A 21289-nucleotide genomic window follows, 5' to 3' on the forward strand; every position below is an offset into this window, starting at 1 on the left:
AGCCTAGCGGGGGGAGGGGAGGGACCAAGGGGTGGCTTGCAAGGGAAGCGGAGGGAGTGAGGGGTGGCATGAAAGGGAGGGGAGGGAAGGGGAGGGGGCCCGGCATCTGGACATGGCCCACCCACCCTAATGGAGGGAGGGGGAGGGGAGGGAGCAAGGGGTGGCATGCAAGAGAAGGGGAGGGAACGATGGGTGGCATGCAAGGGAAGGGGAGGGAAGGGAGGGAGGGGAGGGGGTGTTTGGGGGGTGGTCTTTAGCAAAAAAAAAACTGCCAGAAGGAAGAAGGTTGAAGGTTGGTTCTTCCATCACTGGTGCATGGATGTTCTATAATAGTGACAGAGTTTTTCTAGATGTTGCCCTGGGCTGGAGATATTTAGAATCGTAGAGTTGGGCCCTTTAGACCATGTGGTTCAATCCCCTGCTCAGTGCTTTAATCTATGCAGATCTTGGCCGCAGTTCAACCACTAAGAAGCATCTGGGGCAGGTAGGAGGATTATAGGATTATTTGGCCTTAGGAAAGTCAGGCGCAGGGTCCCTTTCTGAAAGGGAAGGCAAACTTGTGGTCTGGCTATTCTCTTTGCTCCCTCCATGGCTTTAATTGTATGTCTGGTGTTTCCTGTAAAGCCCTCATCACTAGTTTAAAATATACTAATTCTAAATTCAGGTACATTTACTCCCCACCTGTGTTACACACATTTGGGATAGACTACTAGTAGGGATGTCAGCCTCCAGGTAGAACTTGGAAATCCTCCAGAATTGCAGTTTATCGCCAAACTAGAGAGATCAGTTCCTTGGAGGAAACTGATACTTTGGAGGGTGGGCTCTATTGTGTTATACACTTCAGTGAGACCCCTGCCCTCTCCTGGCTCCACTCCTAGACCTCCAGGAGTTTCTTAATCTGGAGCTGGCATCCCTACCCTTTCCATCCCCAGCTGGTGGCCTGGGGGGACCTGGCAACCCCAACTACTAGGGAAAGCTGGTACCCCAGAAATGCGACCATAATAGAGATACCACCAGAGGTGGGATCCAGCAGGTTCTCACCAGTTCCCGAGAGTGGGTTACTAAGTATTTGTGTGTGCCGAGAGGGGGTTACTAATTGGGTCCGCTTTTCCACCTCCACCCCCTCGCCTCCCCGAGAGACATACTGCCTTTGAACGTGAAGGTTCCATATAGCAATTGCGATTGATAATGTAACTCCCTGAACTGGGTTAATCCCTTTCAGGTACTGCAATTCATTGATTCTCAGCCTTTCGTACCTTTTATCTCACCAGTCTCTATCAAAGAACCTGTGTGTTTCACCATTGCTGTGTTCAGATTTGTGAGTTGGGGCATTTTCTATAATGTGATGATGATTGAGAAATGACCTGGTGCAAAAAAGTTTTTGGGGGTTGTGGTGGGGTGGCTGCCCATGGGGGGGGCATCCAACTCAGTTTTTGCCCAGGGCTCAGGTTTGCCTAGGTACGCCTCTGCCCCCTTTGCTGAGGGGGGGGGGGCTGGCGAGGGAACCTGTTACTAAAATTTTTGGATCCCACCACTGAATACCAGTGATTATTTTTACAGTGCCTTAATAGCAATTGCTGGTTAGCAGCATTAAAGAGGACAACTGTGATGTGTAATTTACAGTAGATGGGCCAAAATGCTTGCCTTTGTATGCACATCTTTATATATAAATGAAATCTGGAAAAACAAGGAACATTTCTTACTCTGCATTTTCTTGCATGATGCTTCCACTACCTGTAACATATCATGGCTTTTGTCCTGAAGATGTTGACTCCTTCCTGGCTCTAAGTTAGATACTAATTATGAAGGTTGTAGTCAGTGGTGGAATTCAAATAATTGAACAACTGGTTCCGATGGTGGGATTTAAATAATTGAACAATTGGTTGTATGCAAGAGGCGTTTTAACAACCGGTTCTGCCGACATGGTGCGAACGTGCTGAATTCCACCACTGGTTATAGTCCAGGCTGACCAGACGTCCCGCTTTTGGCGGGACAGTCCCGCCTTCAAACAATTTGTCCCGTGTCCCGCGGGTCATTTAAATTGTCCCAATTTTTGGGAGGCTGCTGCACTGCCTTCTGGGGCGCAAGGCAGTGCGGCAGCCTCCCGTGCGCGGCCGCAGGAGCACGGCCTTCTGGGGCTTGCCATTTCCCGCCCTGTCACAGGGCGGGAAACGGCAAGCCCCAGAAGGCAGTGCGTGCAGCCACCTACCCCCGTCCCTGTTCACAAAGGTGACCATCTGGTCACCTTATTATAGTCCCAAACCAATGTGTAAAAATCAGTTTGGGGGGCATGGCTTTAAATATGTAAAGCTTTGCCGAGTCACTGAAAGTGATGATGGCTTGGGTCCAGGCTAACTTTTCTGCTTCCCAGGCACTCCCCTCGAAATCTCCTGGCTAAGGGAAGCTTGGCAGGTTAACTTCCTCCAATTCCATCTTCCTGCTTCCTCCAATTCCATCTTCCTGCAGTTTGCATTTCATGCTGTTTCAGGTGGAGTGGGGTCTCCTGTCCCCAAGCTGTAGCATACTGGGGAGATCGATGAGCTGCAGTGAGTGTGTTGGGAGGTGGGGGGGGGGGAGGAAGGAGCATTTTGTTCTAGTGAAGGGAACATGAAAACAAGATTTAGTCTGGCTTCTGCCTTACATTAATGCACAGATAGAAAAAGTAGTTCCCGGATGGTAGAACAAAACAGTCCAATTATGGGTCTCACCCGCTGGCCTGCAATGCATCTTCCTAATCACTTCTTATTTTCTTCTGCTTTTCCTTCCTGTCCGCCGCAAGGTTTCCGAGGAATCAGTGAGGGGCAATGAGTGCAACTGCTGGGCTGGCTTTTTGTGCAGACACAGAGCAAGAGACTGTTTTCTGCTAAATTGACACAAGATGCAACGGGGGCGTAGAGCAAATGAACAGGAAACTCAAGAAAGGGAGATGGGAGAAAATGGTAATCGTGTGTATTTCGTAGGACAGATGAATAGCAGAAGAAATACCAGTCTTGAGGATTCAGGGTTTGGGTATGGATGTTACCTAAATGGACTGGCGATCTTGGATTTTATAGAGAGAGGTAGTCCAGAATCTTTCTCTGTAGCAATTATTGGGGTGGGGGGGGGGAGTCCAGAATTCGCATCTTAAAGATCGCATTCCAAATGATGCATCCTGAAAGATCTGAATTCTCTAGTCATGGCACACAGTGAACATCTGCAAACATTTGCGTAATACCTATGCATAATTCATCCCTCCATCAGCAAAAGAATAACAATTGACTACTTAAATGACAGTGCTAAATTGGATTAATTTGGTCGTTTCTGAAGAGCCTTGAGACTGTCAGTGGGGAGAGATGCTTCAGAAATGCCAGTGAGTAAGAATGGCTTCTCTTACACATGTAACGCAGCCACCATTGTCTAAAGACGTTGGCCGGGTCAGCAGGAAAACAGCTTTCTAAAGCAGGGATTCCCCACCTTTTGGAGCCTGTGGGCACCTTTGGCATTTTGAGAAAGGATGGTGAGTGGCACCCTGAAATCGCTCCCCCAGGAAGCAGAGTCAAACCTAGGCCCCTTCCACACACGCAAAATAATGCATTTTCAAACCACTTTCACAACTGTTCGCAAGTGGATTTTGCCATTCCGCACAGCTTCAAAGAGCATTGAAAGCAGTTTGAAAGTGCATTATTCTGCATGTGCGGAATGAGCCCTAGATTGGTTGCCACAGGAGGCAGCCCAATGCTTCTCACTTGACTTCCCAAAAGAATCAAAGAGAGGGAATACAAAAAAATGAAGGAAAGCTCAGAGGATGGAAGGAAGAAAAAGAAGAGGGAATAAAAATAAGGAATGCCTGAAGTGGAAATGGAATTCAGGACTGAATGTGTTCAAATCCTCTTGATTTGACTGTAGATCCTGCCTACTTTCTGAAAAACTCAGGAGGCACCATGGGAGCTACTGGTAGGAGCCCCAGTGCCCACTGGAAAATCCTGTCCTAAAGTGTAATGTCAGGTGTTTAATTGTTTATTCTGTGTCACAGGAGGGAGATCTGAGAGGCCTTTCTGCACACAGCAAGTTTCTTTTTATTATACACACTCTGCTCTTTCACCAAAGAGAAGGCAGCTCACACGTGGCTGCAGCAGCCGTCTCTCATCCAGACTGCTTACAAGACCATTCCTCCTTGTAGGTTTGCCTTTTGTCCGTAGGTGGTAGGTAACTCCCCGCCCCTCACCCTTCGCCTCGGTCTCCCACTCTCTAGAAATTGAGGAAGGGGAGAAAAATAGATAAAAAGTGGCCCTCAGAGGGATGCTTAAGGAATAATATCTCCCCCCATATCGCCGTGGTCTTCACAGTTGAGATTGGGGGAAATTGCTAGTGTGTCACCTGGAAGTGACATCACACCCAAGCCAAACTCCACCCTTTCCAGACACTGTCTTCGAAATCTTCTGGCAATGTCAAGGCAGTGTTTGAAATTATCATCCAGAAGATTAGCAGGAATAGCAAACCTGTTTGGCAGGGAAACTCCATCAAGTCTCTCCAGAACATTTGTTTTGCCTACAACAGGGGTCTGCAACCTGCAGCTCTCCAGATGTTCATGGGCTACAATTCCCATCAGCCCCTGCCAGCATGGCCAATTGACCATCAAAGAGATAGAAAAAGTGCAGAGAAGGGCAACGACGATGATTGAAGGATTGGAGCACTTTTCTTATGAGGAGAGGCTGCAGCGTTTGGGACTCTTTAGTTTGGAGAGGAGACGTCTGAGGGGGGATATGATTGAAGTTATAAAATTATGCATGAGGTAGAAAATGTTGACAGAGAGAAATTTTTCTCTCTTTCTCACAATACTAGAACCAGGGGGCATTCATTGAAAATGCTGGGGGGAAGAATTAGGACTAATAAAAGGAAACACTTCTTCACGCAACGTGTGATTGGTGTGTGGAATATGCTGCCACAGGAGGTGGTGATGGCCACTAACCTGGATAGCTTTAAAAGGGGCTTGGACAGATTTATGGAGGAGAAGTCGATCTCTGGCTACCAATCTTGATCCTCCTTGATCTGAGATTGTAAAGGCCTGAGCAGACCAGGTGCTCAGGAGCAGCAGCAGCAGCAGAAGGCCATTGCTTTCACCTCCTGCATGTGAGCTCCCAAAGGTACCTGGTGGGCCACTGCGAGTAGCAGAGTGCTGGACTAGATGGACTCTGGTCTGATCCAGCAGGTTCTTCCTTATGTTCTTATGGAGAGCTGCAGGTTGCAGACCCCTGGTCTACATGGACCAGTATCAAAGATCTCTTTCCCAGTCCCTGCTTGATAGCATTTATGGCTCTGTCATGCCTAAAACATTTTCTTTCTCATTGTTTTCCATTCAGGAATTGGGTATGCGTCACAAGTTATTGAATCCTACCTGAATATCTACTACATCATCATTTTGGCCTGGGCCCTGTTTTACCTATTTAACTCCTTTTCTGCTGTCCTACCATGGGCCAACTGCAACAACTATTGGAATTCAGGTACAACTTCCTCTGGAAGCAACCGTACACATGGTTTTGCAGACCAAAGTGGGCCTGCTGTTGTTCTTGTACTATAAGACTAGCCTGAAGGGTGCAGATCGGACATATGATCTGTTTGCCTCATTCTGTGTAATAGGAGGTGTGTTGTGAGATAGAGCTTGTTAAATACATGCCTGCGCCTCCCATGTGAACTTGCCCAGTTTTTAAGATCATCAGAGAGGCTTCTGGAGAGGGCAGGTGGCCCCCAGAGATGGGACTTTTTCTTTGTCGATTCCCTGGCCATTTTTAAACATTTATTTCATTTATGCACCATCTTTCTCCCAGAAGGGGAACTGAAGCGGCTTAAATTGTTCCCGTCTCCTCCATTTAAGGCTGAGAGTGCCTGACTGACCCAAGGAAGGACTGCTAACTCTGGGTTGGGAAATACCTGGAGGTTTTGGGGGGTGGAGTCTGGGGTTGGATTTGGCCATAGTCCCCCTTTCAAAACACCCATTTTCTCCAGGGGAACTGATATCTGTTTCCTGGAGATTGGTTGTGATTCTGGGAGCTCCAGATTTAGTCTGGAGGCTAGCAACCCTACTCCCAGATCATCCCTTAAACTTGAATGACAGAGTGGGGATTTGAACTTGGGTCTCCCAGATCATAGGACAGCACTCCAACCGCTACACCCCACTGTCTCTGGAATGTTCTCCTCAGAGATTCTTACTTTATTGAGCCTTAGGCAGAGGTGGGATCCAACCAGTTCTCACCACTTCTCTAGAAGTGGTTACTAATTTTTTCTGAGTGCCGAGAAGGGGTTACTAAAGCAACCTGCCTGCCCAATTGGGACTGGAGGTGCGTCTGTGCGGCTGCGCCACTGTTTGAATCCCACCACCATCGGAACCTGTTATTAACATTTTTGGATCCCACCACTGGCCTTAGGCTCTAGGTTGAATGGTCTGCACGTGCCAAGGGTTTTGACAGAATGACATTGTGACTGAATGGCTTGCTGCAGTAGCTTTGCTGTGTGATTAGATGTACTTAATCTAATCACACAGCAGTGATTAGATTAGAGCAGCAGTGGCGTAGTAATTAAAGCAGGTGCATTCTAATCTGGAGGAACCAGGTTTGATTCCCTGCTCTGCCGCCTGAGCTGTGGAGGCTTATCTGGGGAATTCAGATTAGCCTGTATACTCCCACTCACGCCAGCTGGGTGACCTTGGGCTAGTCACAGCTTTTCGGAGCTCTCTCAGCCCCACCTACCTCACAGGGTGTTTGTTGTGAGGGGGGAAGGGCAAGGAGATTGTAAGCCCCTTTGAGTCTCCTACAGGAGAGAAAGGGGGGATATAAATCCAAACTCTTCTTCTTCTCTTCTTAATGGCAATTTGCTCCTTATTGTGACTTTTCTTATTTTTATTGGAAGGTGCCTTGGAAATGATGGAATGAAAAGTGGGGAAAGAAATGGTTTAAACAAACAAATTGATGTATGTAAAGGAGATAGTCACTGTCTATGCCTCCTTGATCTGAGATTGCAAATGCCTTAGCAGACCAGGTGCTCAGGAGCAGCAGCAGCTGCAGCAGCAGAAGGCCATTGCTTTCACATCCTGCACGTGAGCTCCCAAAGGCACCTGGTGGGCCACTGCGAGTAGCAGAGTGCTGGACTAGATGGACTCTGGTCTGATCCAGCAGGCTCTTTCTTATGTTCTTATGTCTCTCACCTATGAGTTACATTTGTGAGTGAGGGTGCCCAGCTTCCAGGTTGTGCCTGGAGATCTCCCACTATTACAAGCGATCTCCTTGGAGTTTCCCTGGAGAATATGGCTGCTTTGGAGACTGGACTCTAGGGCACTGTACCCTGCTGAGATATATCCCCTCCCCAAGCCCTCCTCTCCCCAAATCCAATCCTTCCCAGGCTCCAGTCCCCAAAATCTCCAGGGAAGTTGGCATCACTTCTTAGAAAGGAACTCCATCGGTGTCCTTCCATTTAGGAAGGGAGTTCCTTGTGTAAAGGGACTTCTAACATAGTTTCAGCTATTTCAATCGCGCCACGTTGGCCTTTTTTGGGGGACAGAGACCGTACACTTTTACACAATGAACTGGGCCTGTCTCTGTTCTCTCTCTTCTTTCCCGCATAGCCAGACATATCGTTGACAGTCTACTTCTATTCTTAGCATCCAGGCTGTGAGGTTCCTGACTGTGCAGACAACCTTTTTGAGAGCTGAATCACAACCTCTAAACTTTGGGAAGACTGGATAAGAGTGTCGTTCTGCTGCCCCTCCTACACTGTAATCAAATGGAGCGCCGACCCCCTGCATCCCTCTTGCTTTCAAGTGGTTGAAGAGACCCGAGTCCCCCACAGTGGGCTTGGAACTGTGCTTTTGTTTAGCCAGCCTTTGGTGTATTTCATTCGCCTCTGAGTCCACAGGCGAAGCCAGGTTCTTCTACGAGGTCTCCCTGACCTCTGCATATCCTTTGGTCTTCTGCTACACTCTATTAAACTATTCCATTTTCTCCTTTATTCCCCCCACTTTCCACATACTGGCATCAGTGTAGAAACATTGTTCTTTCTATTTCTTTTCCTTATGGCAGTTTCTTTTAAAAAATGCACACCTTAAGGTCTGTTCTCTGATTCTACTTCAGAATTACTATCAGAAACCTGATGTGAGGATCATCTGGCTGGGATATCTGTCACCCCATTAATCACCAGGGTCGATCTGGTTGATCTGGCTGGCTAGGCAGGAATCCCCCTCCCTCCCTGACTGCTTCTTGTGCATCCCTTCTGAATCTGTGTAAGCTTGTGGTGGAAGTGGACGGCCATCCCGGATAGGAGAGTTCCATTCTTCGGTCAGGTGTATGGTTCCGTTCTATAGGCTGCCGTCTCTTGGTGTACCCTAATGAAGGCTCTGCCATGGCTCTCCAAATGGAGACATCCTCTCACAGCTTCCATCAGCTTATCAAATGCAAGCTTACGAAGGCTGAAATGTCGTTATTCTTTAACGCGACTTCAGTTTTCCATAGTTTCTTTACAGAATGATAGAGAAGAAGTTATGTCAGGCTGCTTAACTTTTCTCTTTGGCTTACAAACACCAGCCTTTCTGGGGGAGCATCCACCCAACACCATTCTCCACCCATTTTCCTTCATCCATGGTACATTCTTCACACGCTCTAGTTGTCTCAGATACTTTTGAAGGAGTGCGGTCTAAAGTGGTTGAGATGATGACATCTTTTGTCTCGCAAAGGTCCAGTCCACATTGGCAAGACCCTCCAGCCCCATTATTGTCACTGCCGACCATCAAGGGGCTTTTGGAGGGAGTAAACAAACTGGCAATTGCTACAGTGCTATAGCGATTATTGATTTCTTTTAAAAGTAGTCAAAAGGCCCTTCACAGGCACAGCAGGACACAAATGCTGCAGGGTTGATGGGGAATGCTGCAGAAACCTCCCGTGAGGAAGTTCTCATGCCAAGTTTTTAACAACTTCTGTTGTCTTAATTGTACTTATTTTTAGTAACTGCTGCTCAAGTTTTAATGAGTTTAAGTTATATTTGTATTGATTGCTGTCTTAGAGAACAGCTATACTGTGAGCCGCCTCGAGCCCTCCGAACAAACAAATAAACATGTATGCTCCTGTATTCCCTACCTGTGATGAAACTGAAACATGGAAGCAAAATGTGTAATATCCTTTACTTCCCAGTCTTCGTCTTCCTTTTCTTCTTTGGGCTTTCTTTTAATATATTACCATCTTCTCCTAGAACGATTTTGTGCCTTCTTTCCATCTTTAGTAACTTAGCAGATGCAACAGCCCTCAAGGACTTGTATGAGTGTGAAAGGTTGGATTGGGCGGTCTGCAGAGTAAATTCAGTGAATGAGTAAATCCAGGCCGGGGGGAGGGGGGGAGGAAGGAGTCTGGAGATCTGCTATCTTGGAAATGCTACCGTTGGCATGCTTGATTTATAACCTGCATTCCACAGGCATCTGGATTTAATACAAATAGGGATCTGCCACAGACATCTCAGAATTCTCACAGTTCCTGGACTAGGAGGACTCCAGTCAGATGGAAGATCGATGTTTATATGGGAGTGTCTGCTTATTTTCCCTCTTTTGTAGAGCATTGTGTGGATTTCCTGAACAACACCAGTTTGGAGAATGGGACAGTGTCATCTAACACTACCTCCCCTGTCATTGAGTTCTGGGAGTATGTATTCTGTTTTTCAGCTTTCTTTATTTCCTGCAATGCCCAGAGAAGATGCTTTTGGCCACTGTGAAGCTAAATACGAAAAGGATTACGCTTTGTAAACCGAGGCATATGGTGACCACATGGCCTTGTTCAAAGGGTTGCCTGTATATATGGGGAATATACTGGAAAAGCAGATTTTGAATGATGACATTAACATACACATTCCCCAGCCGCTTTGATGCTCAAGATGAAAAGGCTAAATCCTCCCTCAAACCCCCTTTATTCCCCCTGTGCTCTGTGAGTCTTCTGTGTCCTTCTGTGTTGGGCAGAAGGAATGCCTCTAAGATGCTGCCAAGCATGTGAATTGTTTGCAGATCGGGTAAAGCAATCTGTTTTTGTACCCAAGACCCCAAATAAAAAAGAGGCCGGAGATGTTGATGGTGGGGCCTAGGGAATGGCAGCCATATAAAGTCCAAACCTTGCCGGCCTCATCTTGCCCACCGAAGGCAGAATCTTCACCCTGCCACAGATTTGGCTCTGCCTTTCCACATTTTCCCAGCCCACATTCACTCCTTTGTATATTTACATAGAAGAGACCTTCAACCACAACTGTAATTGAGGTATGACGGTCCTTTTCAGACTTTGCCAGGTCATCTGCTACTAATGAATGGGCCTGAAGGCCCATACCAGATGTGTAACATGTTGCAACCCAAATTTTTGCCTTGGTTAATTGTCTTGCGCATACAAAGGCAACCGTGAAATATCAGATCCATATGATGGTGGGTTGGTAGCTCTGCTACAGCAGAATTGCCCAGCTGCTGTTTACCACATCGTGGAGAACAAAATGAGGATGAGTGTGTGGTAGGTTTGTCAACCTCCAAGTGGTGGCTGGAGATCTCCTGCTATTGCAACTGATCTCCAGGTGACAGAGGGCATTTTCCCACTTACCTTCTGCACCGCGCTACTGTAGGCAAGTAGCGCGGGGTCCCCCAGCACTCCCCACTACAGGAGCGGCAACAACGCAGCTGCCCCGACGCTGACACTGCCGCGCCCCCTCAGCGAGCGTCATTCCTGGCACTCTTCCAAATGGTGCCTTTTGATGACCCCGCACAGAGTGCAGGGTCGTGGGGAAGCCTGGGCGCGCGCCAGAAAATGACGTGTGCTGAGAGCGGCGCGCAGCATAGGGGGGGCGTGGCAAGTGGGGAAACGCCCAGAGATGAGTTCACCTAGAAAAAATGGCCAGTCTGGAAGGTGGATTCTATGGCTTTATCCCTGCTTCAAGTCCCTCCACTCCCCAAACCCCACCCTCCTGAGGCTCCACCCCCCTCCCAATCTCCAAGTATTTCCCAACCTGGAGTTGGGAACCTGAGTGTGTGGGTGTTACAGCAGTGAGGAAAACATTTTTTTTAAACTTAAAAGGCAGAATGGTGGGAAAGAGATTCTTTCTAGAATTTGTTGCACATCTTTTGGAACTCGCGACACCATTTTGAGTACTTAACTGTGCAATCCTGGGACTCACCTTGAATCCAGCAGTTCCTGCTCCCGAGGAAGTTACTGTCAATAGTTTCCATGTCCCACAATTCATGTATGAATCAGCCCAGAGTAACTGGTTGTTGTGGGCTTTCTGGGCTGTGTGGCCGTGGTCTGGTAGATCTTGTTCCTAATGTTTTGCCTGTGTCTGTGGCTGGCATCTTCAGAGGTGTATCACAGAGAAAAGTGTATTATACACTGTGTGTAGCAGACATCACAGTGTATAACAGACTTCTCTCTGTGATACACCTTTGAAGATGCCAGCCACAGATGCAAGCGAAAAGTTGGGAACAAGATCTACCAGACCCCAGACACACAGCCTGGAAAACCCACCACAACCAGTTGAATCCGGCCATGAAAGCCTTCGACAGCTCAGAGTAACTTTCCTGATAAAGCTGATTCCTTTATCCCGGTTTCAGACTGGAACTGATTCATGCTTGCATATAATCAGAAGTAATTATGCTTTGTTTTCTTTTAGAATTTTTGTTTATTTTTATACGAATGTACAAAAATATGTCATTTTTCAGTCCTGTGATTAATACATGCATTACATAATCCATAAATATTCAATAAAACACTAAGACTACACATGCACGAATATGCCCACACACAAATATACCATCTTTGTGTTTTGTTGAATGAATGTGTGTGTATGGATTCTGTAGTGTGTTTCCAAATATCTTTTATTGACATTAAAAGAGCTTATTATACAAAACAGTAAATAATATAATAACAAAACTTATGAAAACTATATAATTTAAAATACAATATTGTCTCAGAATCTGTTGTTTGGTGAGTATTCACATCAGCCTCTTGTATTTATTTGTGAATGTTGTTTCATGGCGAAACACAAGAACCTTATGACCTTTTCAGATACAACACAAGACTCATTATTTAATAACAGGCAGATTTTCTGTTGGGCCATAAATCCTTCATTGTTGACCAAAACAAGGGGTCAACAAGGAATGCCTGACTGTGCTATAAAAAGGGCAAAATAAAAGTATGTGACCAACAGTCTCTACATGGTTGGCATTGCAAGCACATGTTCTTTCCTGGTGAGGAATTTTTGAACATCTCTCTAGCACAGGGGTCTGCAACCTGTGACTCTCCAGTTGTTCATGGACTACAATTCCCATCAGCCCCTGCCACCATGGCCAATTGGCTGATGGGAAGTGTAGTCCATGAACATCTGGAGAGCCACAGGTTGCAGACCCCTGCTCTAGCATAACTGCTTATGGTAAAACATGTCAATGGCAAAACATTACATCTTGCGAGTGACAGCACTCTGCAGCTGTTGGGAAGAGTTATATATATTATGTGCAGTGTGTATAACATCACGCACATATACGTATGATACATTAGGACTGCCAGCTCTTAGTTGGGAAATTCTTGGACATTTGGGACTCTGGGAGGGCAGAGTTTGGGGAGGGCTATAATGCCATAGAGTCCATCTTCCAAAGCAGCCATTTTCCCCTCAGGGGAACTAATCCCTGTTCTCCTCAGATAATTTGTAATTCCAGGAGATGATCAACCCAGCTGGAGGTTAATCCTAATTATTCGTATCTGGGAACTAACAATTAAGAAAATGTTAACTGTAAATTCACTTCTCATTGATTGTTATCTCACCAACTCTGTCCATAGAAATCACATTACTGGAAAAAACACGCAGAAGTAATTTTCTCTTCCAGCTGTTTCAGTGGCCACTCTCACACGACACAGTGCAGCTACTGTGCTCCAGTCAGTTCTGATTCAATGTTAGTATATACAAGAGGAGGGTGATTTTTGGTGAGAACCAATTACCATTATATGAGTATAGCAGACAAATAGAGAGACTGCAGGCAAGGAATTTAGCACGGGCACAGTAGAAGTGGTGGGATCTAAGCATCGTTTGGGATGGGGTATCAGTGAAAATAATTAGGAAGCAACATGTTCTGGCATGCAAAAGTCAGGCTGGGGTATCAACCTACCTGTCATTTTATCTGCTCTGGCAGGAAGCGAGTTTTGGGACTAACTGATGGACTACATCATCTGGGCACTGTCCGGTGGGAGCTGGCTCTCTGCCTTATGCTTGCCTGGATCATCTGCTACTTCTGCATCTGGAAAGGAGTCAAGTCCACAGGCAAAGTAGGAGCAGTTCTTTGTGTTTTTAATACCTAAAATGTGTTGATTCATCCTTTTGGCTTCTCTGTGTCAAGAGACAGGCACAGAAAGTACTGGGGTCACACTGAACTTTGGTTTGGGAGGGTATATCCAGGAAACTATGGACTGTACTTTCTAACAGTTGTGGATGCAAAGGATAAAGGAAGTAGAAGCCCACAGCGCAAATGGACAGTGGGAACCGAGCAGAAATCACTTGCTTCATCTCATGGTTTCAATAGGTGTGTTCATCTTTGTTTTAGTCCCACAATGATTTTGGCTCTATGGTAGCATGGAGCCACATGTAACAAATGACAGAGGGATGCCACTTTTATTGCTGTCCCTGTCGCAAACTCTCCTCTTTTTCTCTACAACTTATAGTATTATTTCTTCTGGGCTGTTACACAGTATGAGGTTTAGACATGGCAGGAAATGGATGCAATGATGACATCATGACATGGGATAAGTGATGCTATGTGTTATGGGGGAGAAAATCAGAGCTGGGCCTGGGGCAGGGGGTCTTTGGTAGCAATTCGATAGCCATGTTAGTCTGTGGCAGCAAAAGAAAATAGGAGTTCAGTGGCACTTTAAAGACTTCTGGGTTTCACTGCCATGGAGGTATGGGGTACCTGAATGCCAGCATTCCTGCTCTCTCTGCCAGCAGGGGTGCCCCTTATACCAGCAGAGAGGGCAAACACACCACGTCAGCCCTGTACCACCTCCAAATGATGGTTCCCCCCCACCCAAGATTGAGCCGATAGACTTCTGCTTTATTTCTTTGGTGGCAAACTTCGATGACAAATCTCTGCCTTGTTCACATTAACTCTGCACCATCAGTCCTCATATGATAAAAATGATATCAGCCTCTCTTACACGATTGCGGTAAGGATGATTGAATTACAGTGTGAGAAATGTTTTAACAACTGAAATGCATTGTAAAAATATGAAATTTTGTCCGAGGTTTTCATGGCAGAATCAACTGGCTGTTGTGGGTTTTCTTGGCTATGTGACTGTGCATCTGGTGCTTTTCACTCCTAATGTTTTACCCACATTTCTCCCTAGATAGAAATGCATCTCACCATGACATGCCATCTATAGATGCGGGTGAAACGTCAGGAGCCAAAACTACCAGAGCCAGAGCCACACAGCCTGGAAAACCCCCAACAGCCAAATATAAAGTTGTTACTTTCATTATTAACTCTTGTTTCTCACAAAAATGGTGAGGAACAAAAAACCCCACAACCAACAAACAAAATCCACTCATGACTATTCCCAAATCATTTGTCACTGACACTCTCCAATAGGTGCTGGGGATAGTCATGCCAAAATGCTACTGAGGACTAGGGAGGGTCCAACCTGAAGGGTGAATTATGAAGAAGAAGAAGAAGAAGAAGAGGAAGAGGAAGAGGAAGAGGAAGAGGAGGAGGAGGAGGAGGAGGAGGAGGAGTTTGGATTTATATCCCCCCTTTCTCTCCTGTAGGAGACTCAAATGGGCTTACAATCTCGTTGCCCTTCCCCCCCTCACAACAAACACCCTGTGAGGTGGGTAGGGCTAAGAGAGCTCCAAAAAGCTGTGACTAGCCCATTAAGTATGTCTGGTGAACATGATGGGACACATAAAATATACTACTTTCCAGTCTAGTCACACCTTAAAGACCAACAAGATTTCTGGAGTACACTAAGCTTTCAAGAGTCAAAGCTTCATTCATCAGCTTTAGCTCTCAAAAGCTTACTGGTTGGAAATCCAGATGCTTCTGGATTTGGGCCTAACTCTTCGATTGCAGTTCAGCATAGCCACCCACTATGGGTAATAGGCAATGGCTGCTCCACAGGATGGCCTCCAAATCCTTGAAAATCTATTGTCTGTGCACAACCTATATATAACTCTGATTCACAGCATGTGCAGTGCAGATACCAGGTACCTTCCGGCACATTTTCTGCTTCTGCTATGTAGGTCAAAGCAAGAGGCAGAATGGCAACATACATCATTCCTATCTGGGCAGCGGCTTGAATCCTTCCGCTCCTCTGAGATGGATTTGAAGCCTTCCTTTAACCTACTGAGCCTTCCTGCAACAGAAGGGGGAAGATGCTCCTGTCAGAAGAAGGCTTCTTAGGCTGCGAGGATGCTCAGATTTAGCAAAGTAGGAATGTGGTTCAAGCCTATATAGAATCAAGCAGTTATGGACACTGAAATCCTCTTTAGTTTTCTTGAGGGGAGCAATTTCTGTCTCCTTCTTCCTTCTGCTGTACCCCGCCCCCCCTCTCAATGTTGTTTCCTGTAGGACTGCTCAGGTACAGCGTAGCATGATCTGCAATTGGAGGAGGGAATTAACAGAAACCATTGCTTTTGAGAGAACTGAAGCGCTTTTAAGTCTTAGGAATGTGGTTGTCTACAGAGTGATGCAAGGGCGTAACGAGGAAAACTGGAGCCCTGGGAAAACCTGAGTTTGATGCCCCCCCATGGGTGGCGGAAGGAGGCGGAGCTCCCCTGTCCTCCTCCTCTGGTGGCTTGTGGCTTCCCCACTCCCTGCCAGCTGTTGTTTCCAATGGGAGCTAATAGAAGATAGAGGCTGCCCATTTGAGGGTCCATAACTTTAGCCACCCTGAACCAAACTTCACCAAACTTGGGGGGTGTCATCAGGACAGTCTCCTGAAGATACCCTGAAAGTTCTGTGACTGTGCCTTCAGAAATGTGCACCCCACAAGCTGCACCAGAAATTCCCCATTGACATCAATGGAAAAAAATCAATGCAGAAGTAAGATTCTTGGGCAAATTTCTGGGGGTGCGTGTCAGGGGTGCAATTATTAAGCTAGTGACACCAAAATTTCAGGGTATCAGCAGGAGTCTGTCCTGATGACACCCCCCAATTTTGGTGAAGCTTGGTTCAGGGGGGACAAAGTTATGGTCCCTCAAAGGTGCAGCCCCATCTCCTTAGCTCCCATTGGAAACAATGGGGGATAGGGGCAACCTATTTGTGGGTCCATAACTTTGGACCCCCTGAACCAAACTGCACCAAACATGGGAGGCATCATCAGGACAGTTTCCTTATGATACCCTGAAATTTAGGTGCCGATATCTCTAAAAATGCACCCCCTGCAGGCCAAAATGTGAAAAACACCAAAAATAAAAACGCAAAATTCCTGAGCCCTGGGCAGCTGTCCACATTGCCCAATGGACATTACGCCACTGGAGTGATGTAGTGGTTAGGAGTGGTGAACTCTAATCTGGAGAACTGGGTTTGATTCCCCCTCCTCCACATGAAGCCTGCTGGATGACCTTGGCCCAGTCACAGTTCTCTCAGAACGTTCTTAGCTCATTCAGAGGCAGGCAAGGGCAAAGCATCTCTGAATGTCTCTTGCCTTGAAATCCCTGCAGGGTCTCCATAAGTTCGCTATGACTTGATGGCAGACACAGACATTATGCATTATGTTTATCTCCTGTTATTGGTGACTCTAGGACAATAGGTCATAATTATCCTCTATTTTTCATGTTTATTTAAACCACTTTCTTAGCTCAATGTAGAGCTTGTGGGATACTTCTGAGTTTTAATTCCTTGGTTGCAGGTGGTCTACTTCACAGCAACATTTCCTTATGTGATGCTTATTGTCCTACTGATCCGAGGAGTCACTCTGCCAGGCGCCAAAGAAGGGATTGAGTTTTATTTGAACCCAGACATTTCTAGACTTGCAGATCCTCAGGTGAGTTATAGCTGATTCCAATCTGATGAGGCCATTTACGGCAGGTGGATTCCACAAGATCAGACTTCCCTCCCAACTACCTGTTTTAAATTAATTTTCTGAAATATAATGCGCAAACGTGAAAAGAAAATATAGAACAGGAAAAAGATTTTAAAAAGAAATACAGCTACCCATAAGTTCGATAATTTTAAAATTCATTTCCTTCTAACCTTTAACTCCAAAACTGCAGTAAGAATCTAACAATCAGTTACTTATATCTTAATCATTCACAAATTAATAATCTAACTTATTACTAATCTTACATAATCAATTCAGCCTCAGTTAAAAAAATAAAGTTCCCATTTCTCATCAAACTCTTGTTTTGATTATCTGTTTACAGTGTTTGTTAGTTTGGCCATTGTAAGTATTTTCTGGTAGACTGAGAATAGTATTTTCTGGTAGACTGAGAATGTGTGACTAATCTCATCATACCAGCATGCTTCAATAGCCAAGTGGAGATTCAAACCTGGATCTCCGAGATCCTAATTTGTCACTTTAACCACTACACCCCACTAGGATCTTACAGTTAATTGGAGATCAAGGTTGTTGGTGCTAGACAAGACTCTGCAGGCCACCTGAGTAACTCTGTTCTTTCCAGAGTCCTTTTTTTAGCATCTCACCTTAAAGGCAACAGCCCTTTGTAAAGGACAACAGGGATCTCACTGGAGCATGACCATTGCTGTTTGGCAGAGCACTTTAAAATATGGACATGCTAGGTCGCAACCACTTAAAGCACAGCAAACGTGGCTGCCTCTATTAAATATTCAGCACCTGACAGATGGTTCTGTTGAGCCCTAAGTGAAAATGATTAAGAAAGAGAAAGATAACATCTCTTCTGATTTACTGGGTGCTGCCTTGAGCTTCTCATGGGGAACATCAGAATTTCCCCAGAGCCAGAGTTCCTGGCAAAAAGGAGTCTTGTAAAGAAATAGCATTGTTATCATATCTGCTAGGCACAGTCAGGAATATCTCAAATCTATCACAGAAATCTTTCTGTGTGTTTTCTGATTCTATTAAGCTAGTCATAATAGAATCCATTCCTTCTGGTTGGTTTGAGTTTCACTGACGTACGGTTAATTTACAAAAAAAATACTTTTAATGCTTATTATTCCACAATGAAGACGAGACATTATTGAGAATGGTTGTTCATTTTCGATATGGTTCAATCGTGACTTAAAGCACTTCTAAACTGGAGAGGTCTTGCAAGTCAGGAATTCTAGTTTCAGAGGCTAGACATTACAAACCACACAAAGACTGCCAGTTTTATGCTGATTCCAGTTTGACTAAAGACTGCTGGCTTTAAAGGGGCTTAGACAAATTAATGCAGAGGAGGCCCATCTTTGTCTATTAGCTATGATGGAAATGGAACCTCCATATTCAGAGTCTGTCTACCACTAAATAACAATTGCTGGAAAAGAGGAGCAACATAATTTGGAGACTGTGTGCTGTTTGTAAGTCTTCCAGGGACATCTGGATAGCCACTGTCAGAAACAGATGCTGAACTAGATGGATCTTTGGTTTGATCCTGTGGGCCTCTTCATATTTTCCTAATGTGTGGTTGAATACAAACATTCTCTGGGATTGTTGCTCTTTATGTAGTTGTATTATAAGGTGCGGAACTCTCTAATAATCAATATATCTAATTCTCAGTTTGGAGTTTTAAATCTGGGAACTAGAGCCATGAACAGATAAAACAGATCTCTCTGAAAGCCTGAGATAAGTCCCAGTGCGCAGAAAAACCTGAAATTTAAAAAAGGGAGTTCATTCTCCCTCCACCCCAAATAGAATCAGCAACTGCAGCTTTAAGAAAAAAGCCCTCAGTGACTGTTGCTAGGCAACCACAACTGTGATGACAACCTTCAAGCCTTGCTTTCTGTCAGTAAAACACAGGGGAAGGGAGCAGAGCCCTTTTGAGGGCTGTTTTGGCATTGGAGGGAGGATTCATTGGGACCTGCCTAGCAGAAACCACTGGGCAACTTGATACCATTGGAATGATTCACTAGGACCAGTTGCTTGCTACTGTTCAACCACAGCAATCCTATGAAAGGCAGTGTAGTTACACTTTCAGACTCTATTCTGGCAGTCCCGGGTTTAAAACACTCTTCTGCTGAGGCAGTTCATCAGGTGGCATTGGGTCAGTTACACACTCCCAGCCTAACTTACCTTGCAGGGTTATTGTGAGGATAAAATGGAGTGGAGGAGAATGATGCCAGCTACTTTGGGTCCCTATTTTGGAGAAAGGTGAGGTATAAATAAGGTAAATAATTAATATAGCCAAAGATTTATGCAGATAAAAGATAGGCTAGTTGTTGGGTGGGAAAAAGAGAAGAAAGGAAGGAAAGGTAAGAATATGGATGCTGACAGGATGAGGGAAGAGAGGTAATAGCATGAGGAAGGGAATAGAGGGGAAAGTGGGTATCCTATGCAAGTCCCTCTGTGGTCCCCTACCTTATAACTGGGACTGCTTGGCCATTGTTTGCCTGGGAAGAGGTTTCTAGGGAAGTTGAAGGTAGGAGCCAGATAAAGGAGGTTTGGCTGGTGGGTGGGAGGGAGAGAAGGAATCTGGGAAAGGCGAGAAGCTCTGAGGGCTTTCAGGGAAAGGAAATAGGAAAACAATAGGGAAGGGGGGATTAGTTGCCCACGCAGGTCCTCATGTGTACCCTGCTTGTCAATATATCTAATTCTCAATATGGCCTAATCTGTGGATACTTAAATCTTGACACTGGAGTCATGTGCAAACAAAACAGATCTTTCTACAACTCTAAGAAAAGCACTAGATTTGTAAAAAAAAATTTGAAGTGTGTGTGTGTATATTTGTGGTTTTTAAAAGCACAGAAATAAGAGAAGCAGTCTTTAATGAAGAGAATTACTTTTAATGAATTAATGCCTACTGAGATCTCAGTTGTTGGAGGTTGCTAGGCAACTATAACAATATTGTCAGCGTTCAAACCTGTATGTTTCAGTAAAAAAGAGGAAAGGGGCGGGGCCTTTTTCATGTCAATTTTGACCTCTCAGCCACCTATGCTTCCCTCCCCATTCTGGAAAGACGACTTATCAGGGACAGGACAGGCAGCAATCTCAAGCCAACTTGCTTTCTTGCATAACTTGCTTGCTACCACACTGCTTTCCTGGGCCTAGTCACCAGCTTCAACAAAAGTTTCTGTCAGGAGTACAGAAAGTGGAAATAGTGCGGGGAATCTATAGTGATCCCCTCCCTCCACATTTCCTTGCAAGGTCTATGCTTGTGCTTTATATTTTTGTAACATATTGTTTTACTGTTCACACATATCACTGCAGAAAACCTTATAACAGCCCTATGAGATCCTTCTTCCCCACTTCTATGATGAATGGATCTGCAACCCTGTTGGTGGCTATTCATGATTTTAAGCAAGAAAAGTGTATTCAGCATTCACTACCCCTTTGCCCGAGCCATGTTTGTGACACCATTGCCAATAAATAAATAAATAAATTCAAGGCAGCTGATCCATATTTAGGATTCGTGACTGGAGTTATAAATGGGGTACAGCTTCCAGAGCCAGAGGCATAGCTGGGCCAAACTGTGCCCGGTGTGCAGTGTGTTTTTTCCACCCCCCCCATGCCCCCGCCTCCCTTCCCACAGTTACCTGCATTCCTTTTCTTTTTTTAGTATTTTTTGAGGCTGAAAAAAGTGGCCTCTTCACAGTTCAGGGAAAAAACTGCCTGATGAACTATACTTCCTAGGAGTCCTTGTGAGCCCCAAAGTCTCCTGGGAACTGTAGTTCCTCAGGCAGTTTTTAGCCTGAACTGTGAATAGGCCGCTTTTTTCAGCCTCAAAAAGTACTAAAAAAAAAGCAAAGGAACGTAGGTAAGTGTGGAAAGGGGGGCGGTGTGTGTGTGTGTGCTGCGGTGGGGGCGCAGGGGGGTTGTGGGGGGGGGTGCAGGGAAAAGGGGAAGGGACTGGGAGTGATTTCCCGACCCCAGGATGTGCCCGGTGCATGACGCACCCCCCGTCCCCTTGGCGCTCCACCATTGTCCAGAGCTATAACTGTTGACTTCCTAAAATGCATCTAGAAATCATCATCCTTTTGTTGGTCCAGGTATGGATGGATGCAGGCACTCAGATCTTCTTCTCTTATGCTATCTGCCAGGGATGCTTGACAGCCTTGGGCAGCTATAACAAATACAACAACAATTGCTACAGGTAAGAATGGCTTTTAAATTACGTCGGGCTTTCTCTATGTGCTTGATATCAAAATGTTTGGAACTTATTG

At 45.5% G+C, this 21289-nt stretch overlaps 2 protein-coding genes across 3 annotated transcripts in view; one reads left to right on the forward strand and one right to left on the reverse strand.

Annotated features, from left to right (window-relative positions):
- Positions 1-21289, reverse strand: part of B4GALNT3 (beta-1,4-N-acetyl-galactosaminyltransferase 3) — a 403403-nt gene that overhangs the window by 344255 nt on the left and 37859 nt on the right. The window lies entirely within an intron of this gene.
- LOC125434730 (sodium- and chloride-dependent GABA transporter 2-like) overlaps positions 1-21289 on the forward strand; it is a 193534-nt gene that overhangs the window by 140390 nt on the left and 31855 nt on the right. For both annotated transcript variants that reach the window (XM_048500342.1, XM_048500343.1), the window contains exons 4-8: positions 5340-5480; positions 9566-9653; positions 13157-13289; positions 16866-17000; positions 21116-21219. In XM_048500342.1, coding sequence (XP_048356299.1) covers positions 5340-5480; positions 9566-9653; positions 13157-13289; positions 16866-17000; positions 21116-21219 — 601 coding nt within the window. The remainder of the gene's footprint in view (positions 1-5339; positions 5481-9565; positions 9654-13156; positions 13290-16865; positions 17001-21115; positions 21220-21289) is intronic.

This window comes from Sphaerodactylus townsendi, linkage group LG06, assembly GCF_021028975.2.
Source record: "Sphaerodactylus townsendi isolate TG3544 linkage group LG06, MPM_Stown_v2.3, whole genome shotgun sequence".
In the NCBI taxonomy this organism is placed as follows: Eukaryota; Metazoa; Chordata; class Lepidosauria; order Squamata; family Sphaerodactylidae; genus Sphaerodactylus; species Sphaerodactylus townsendi.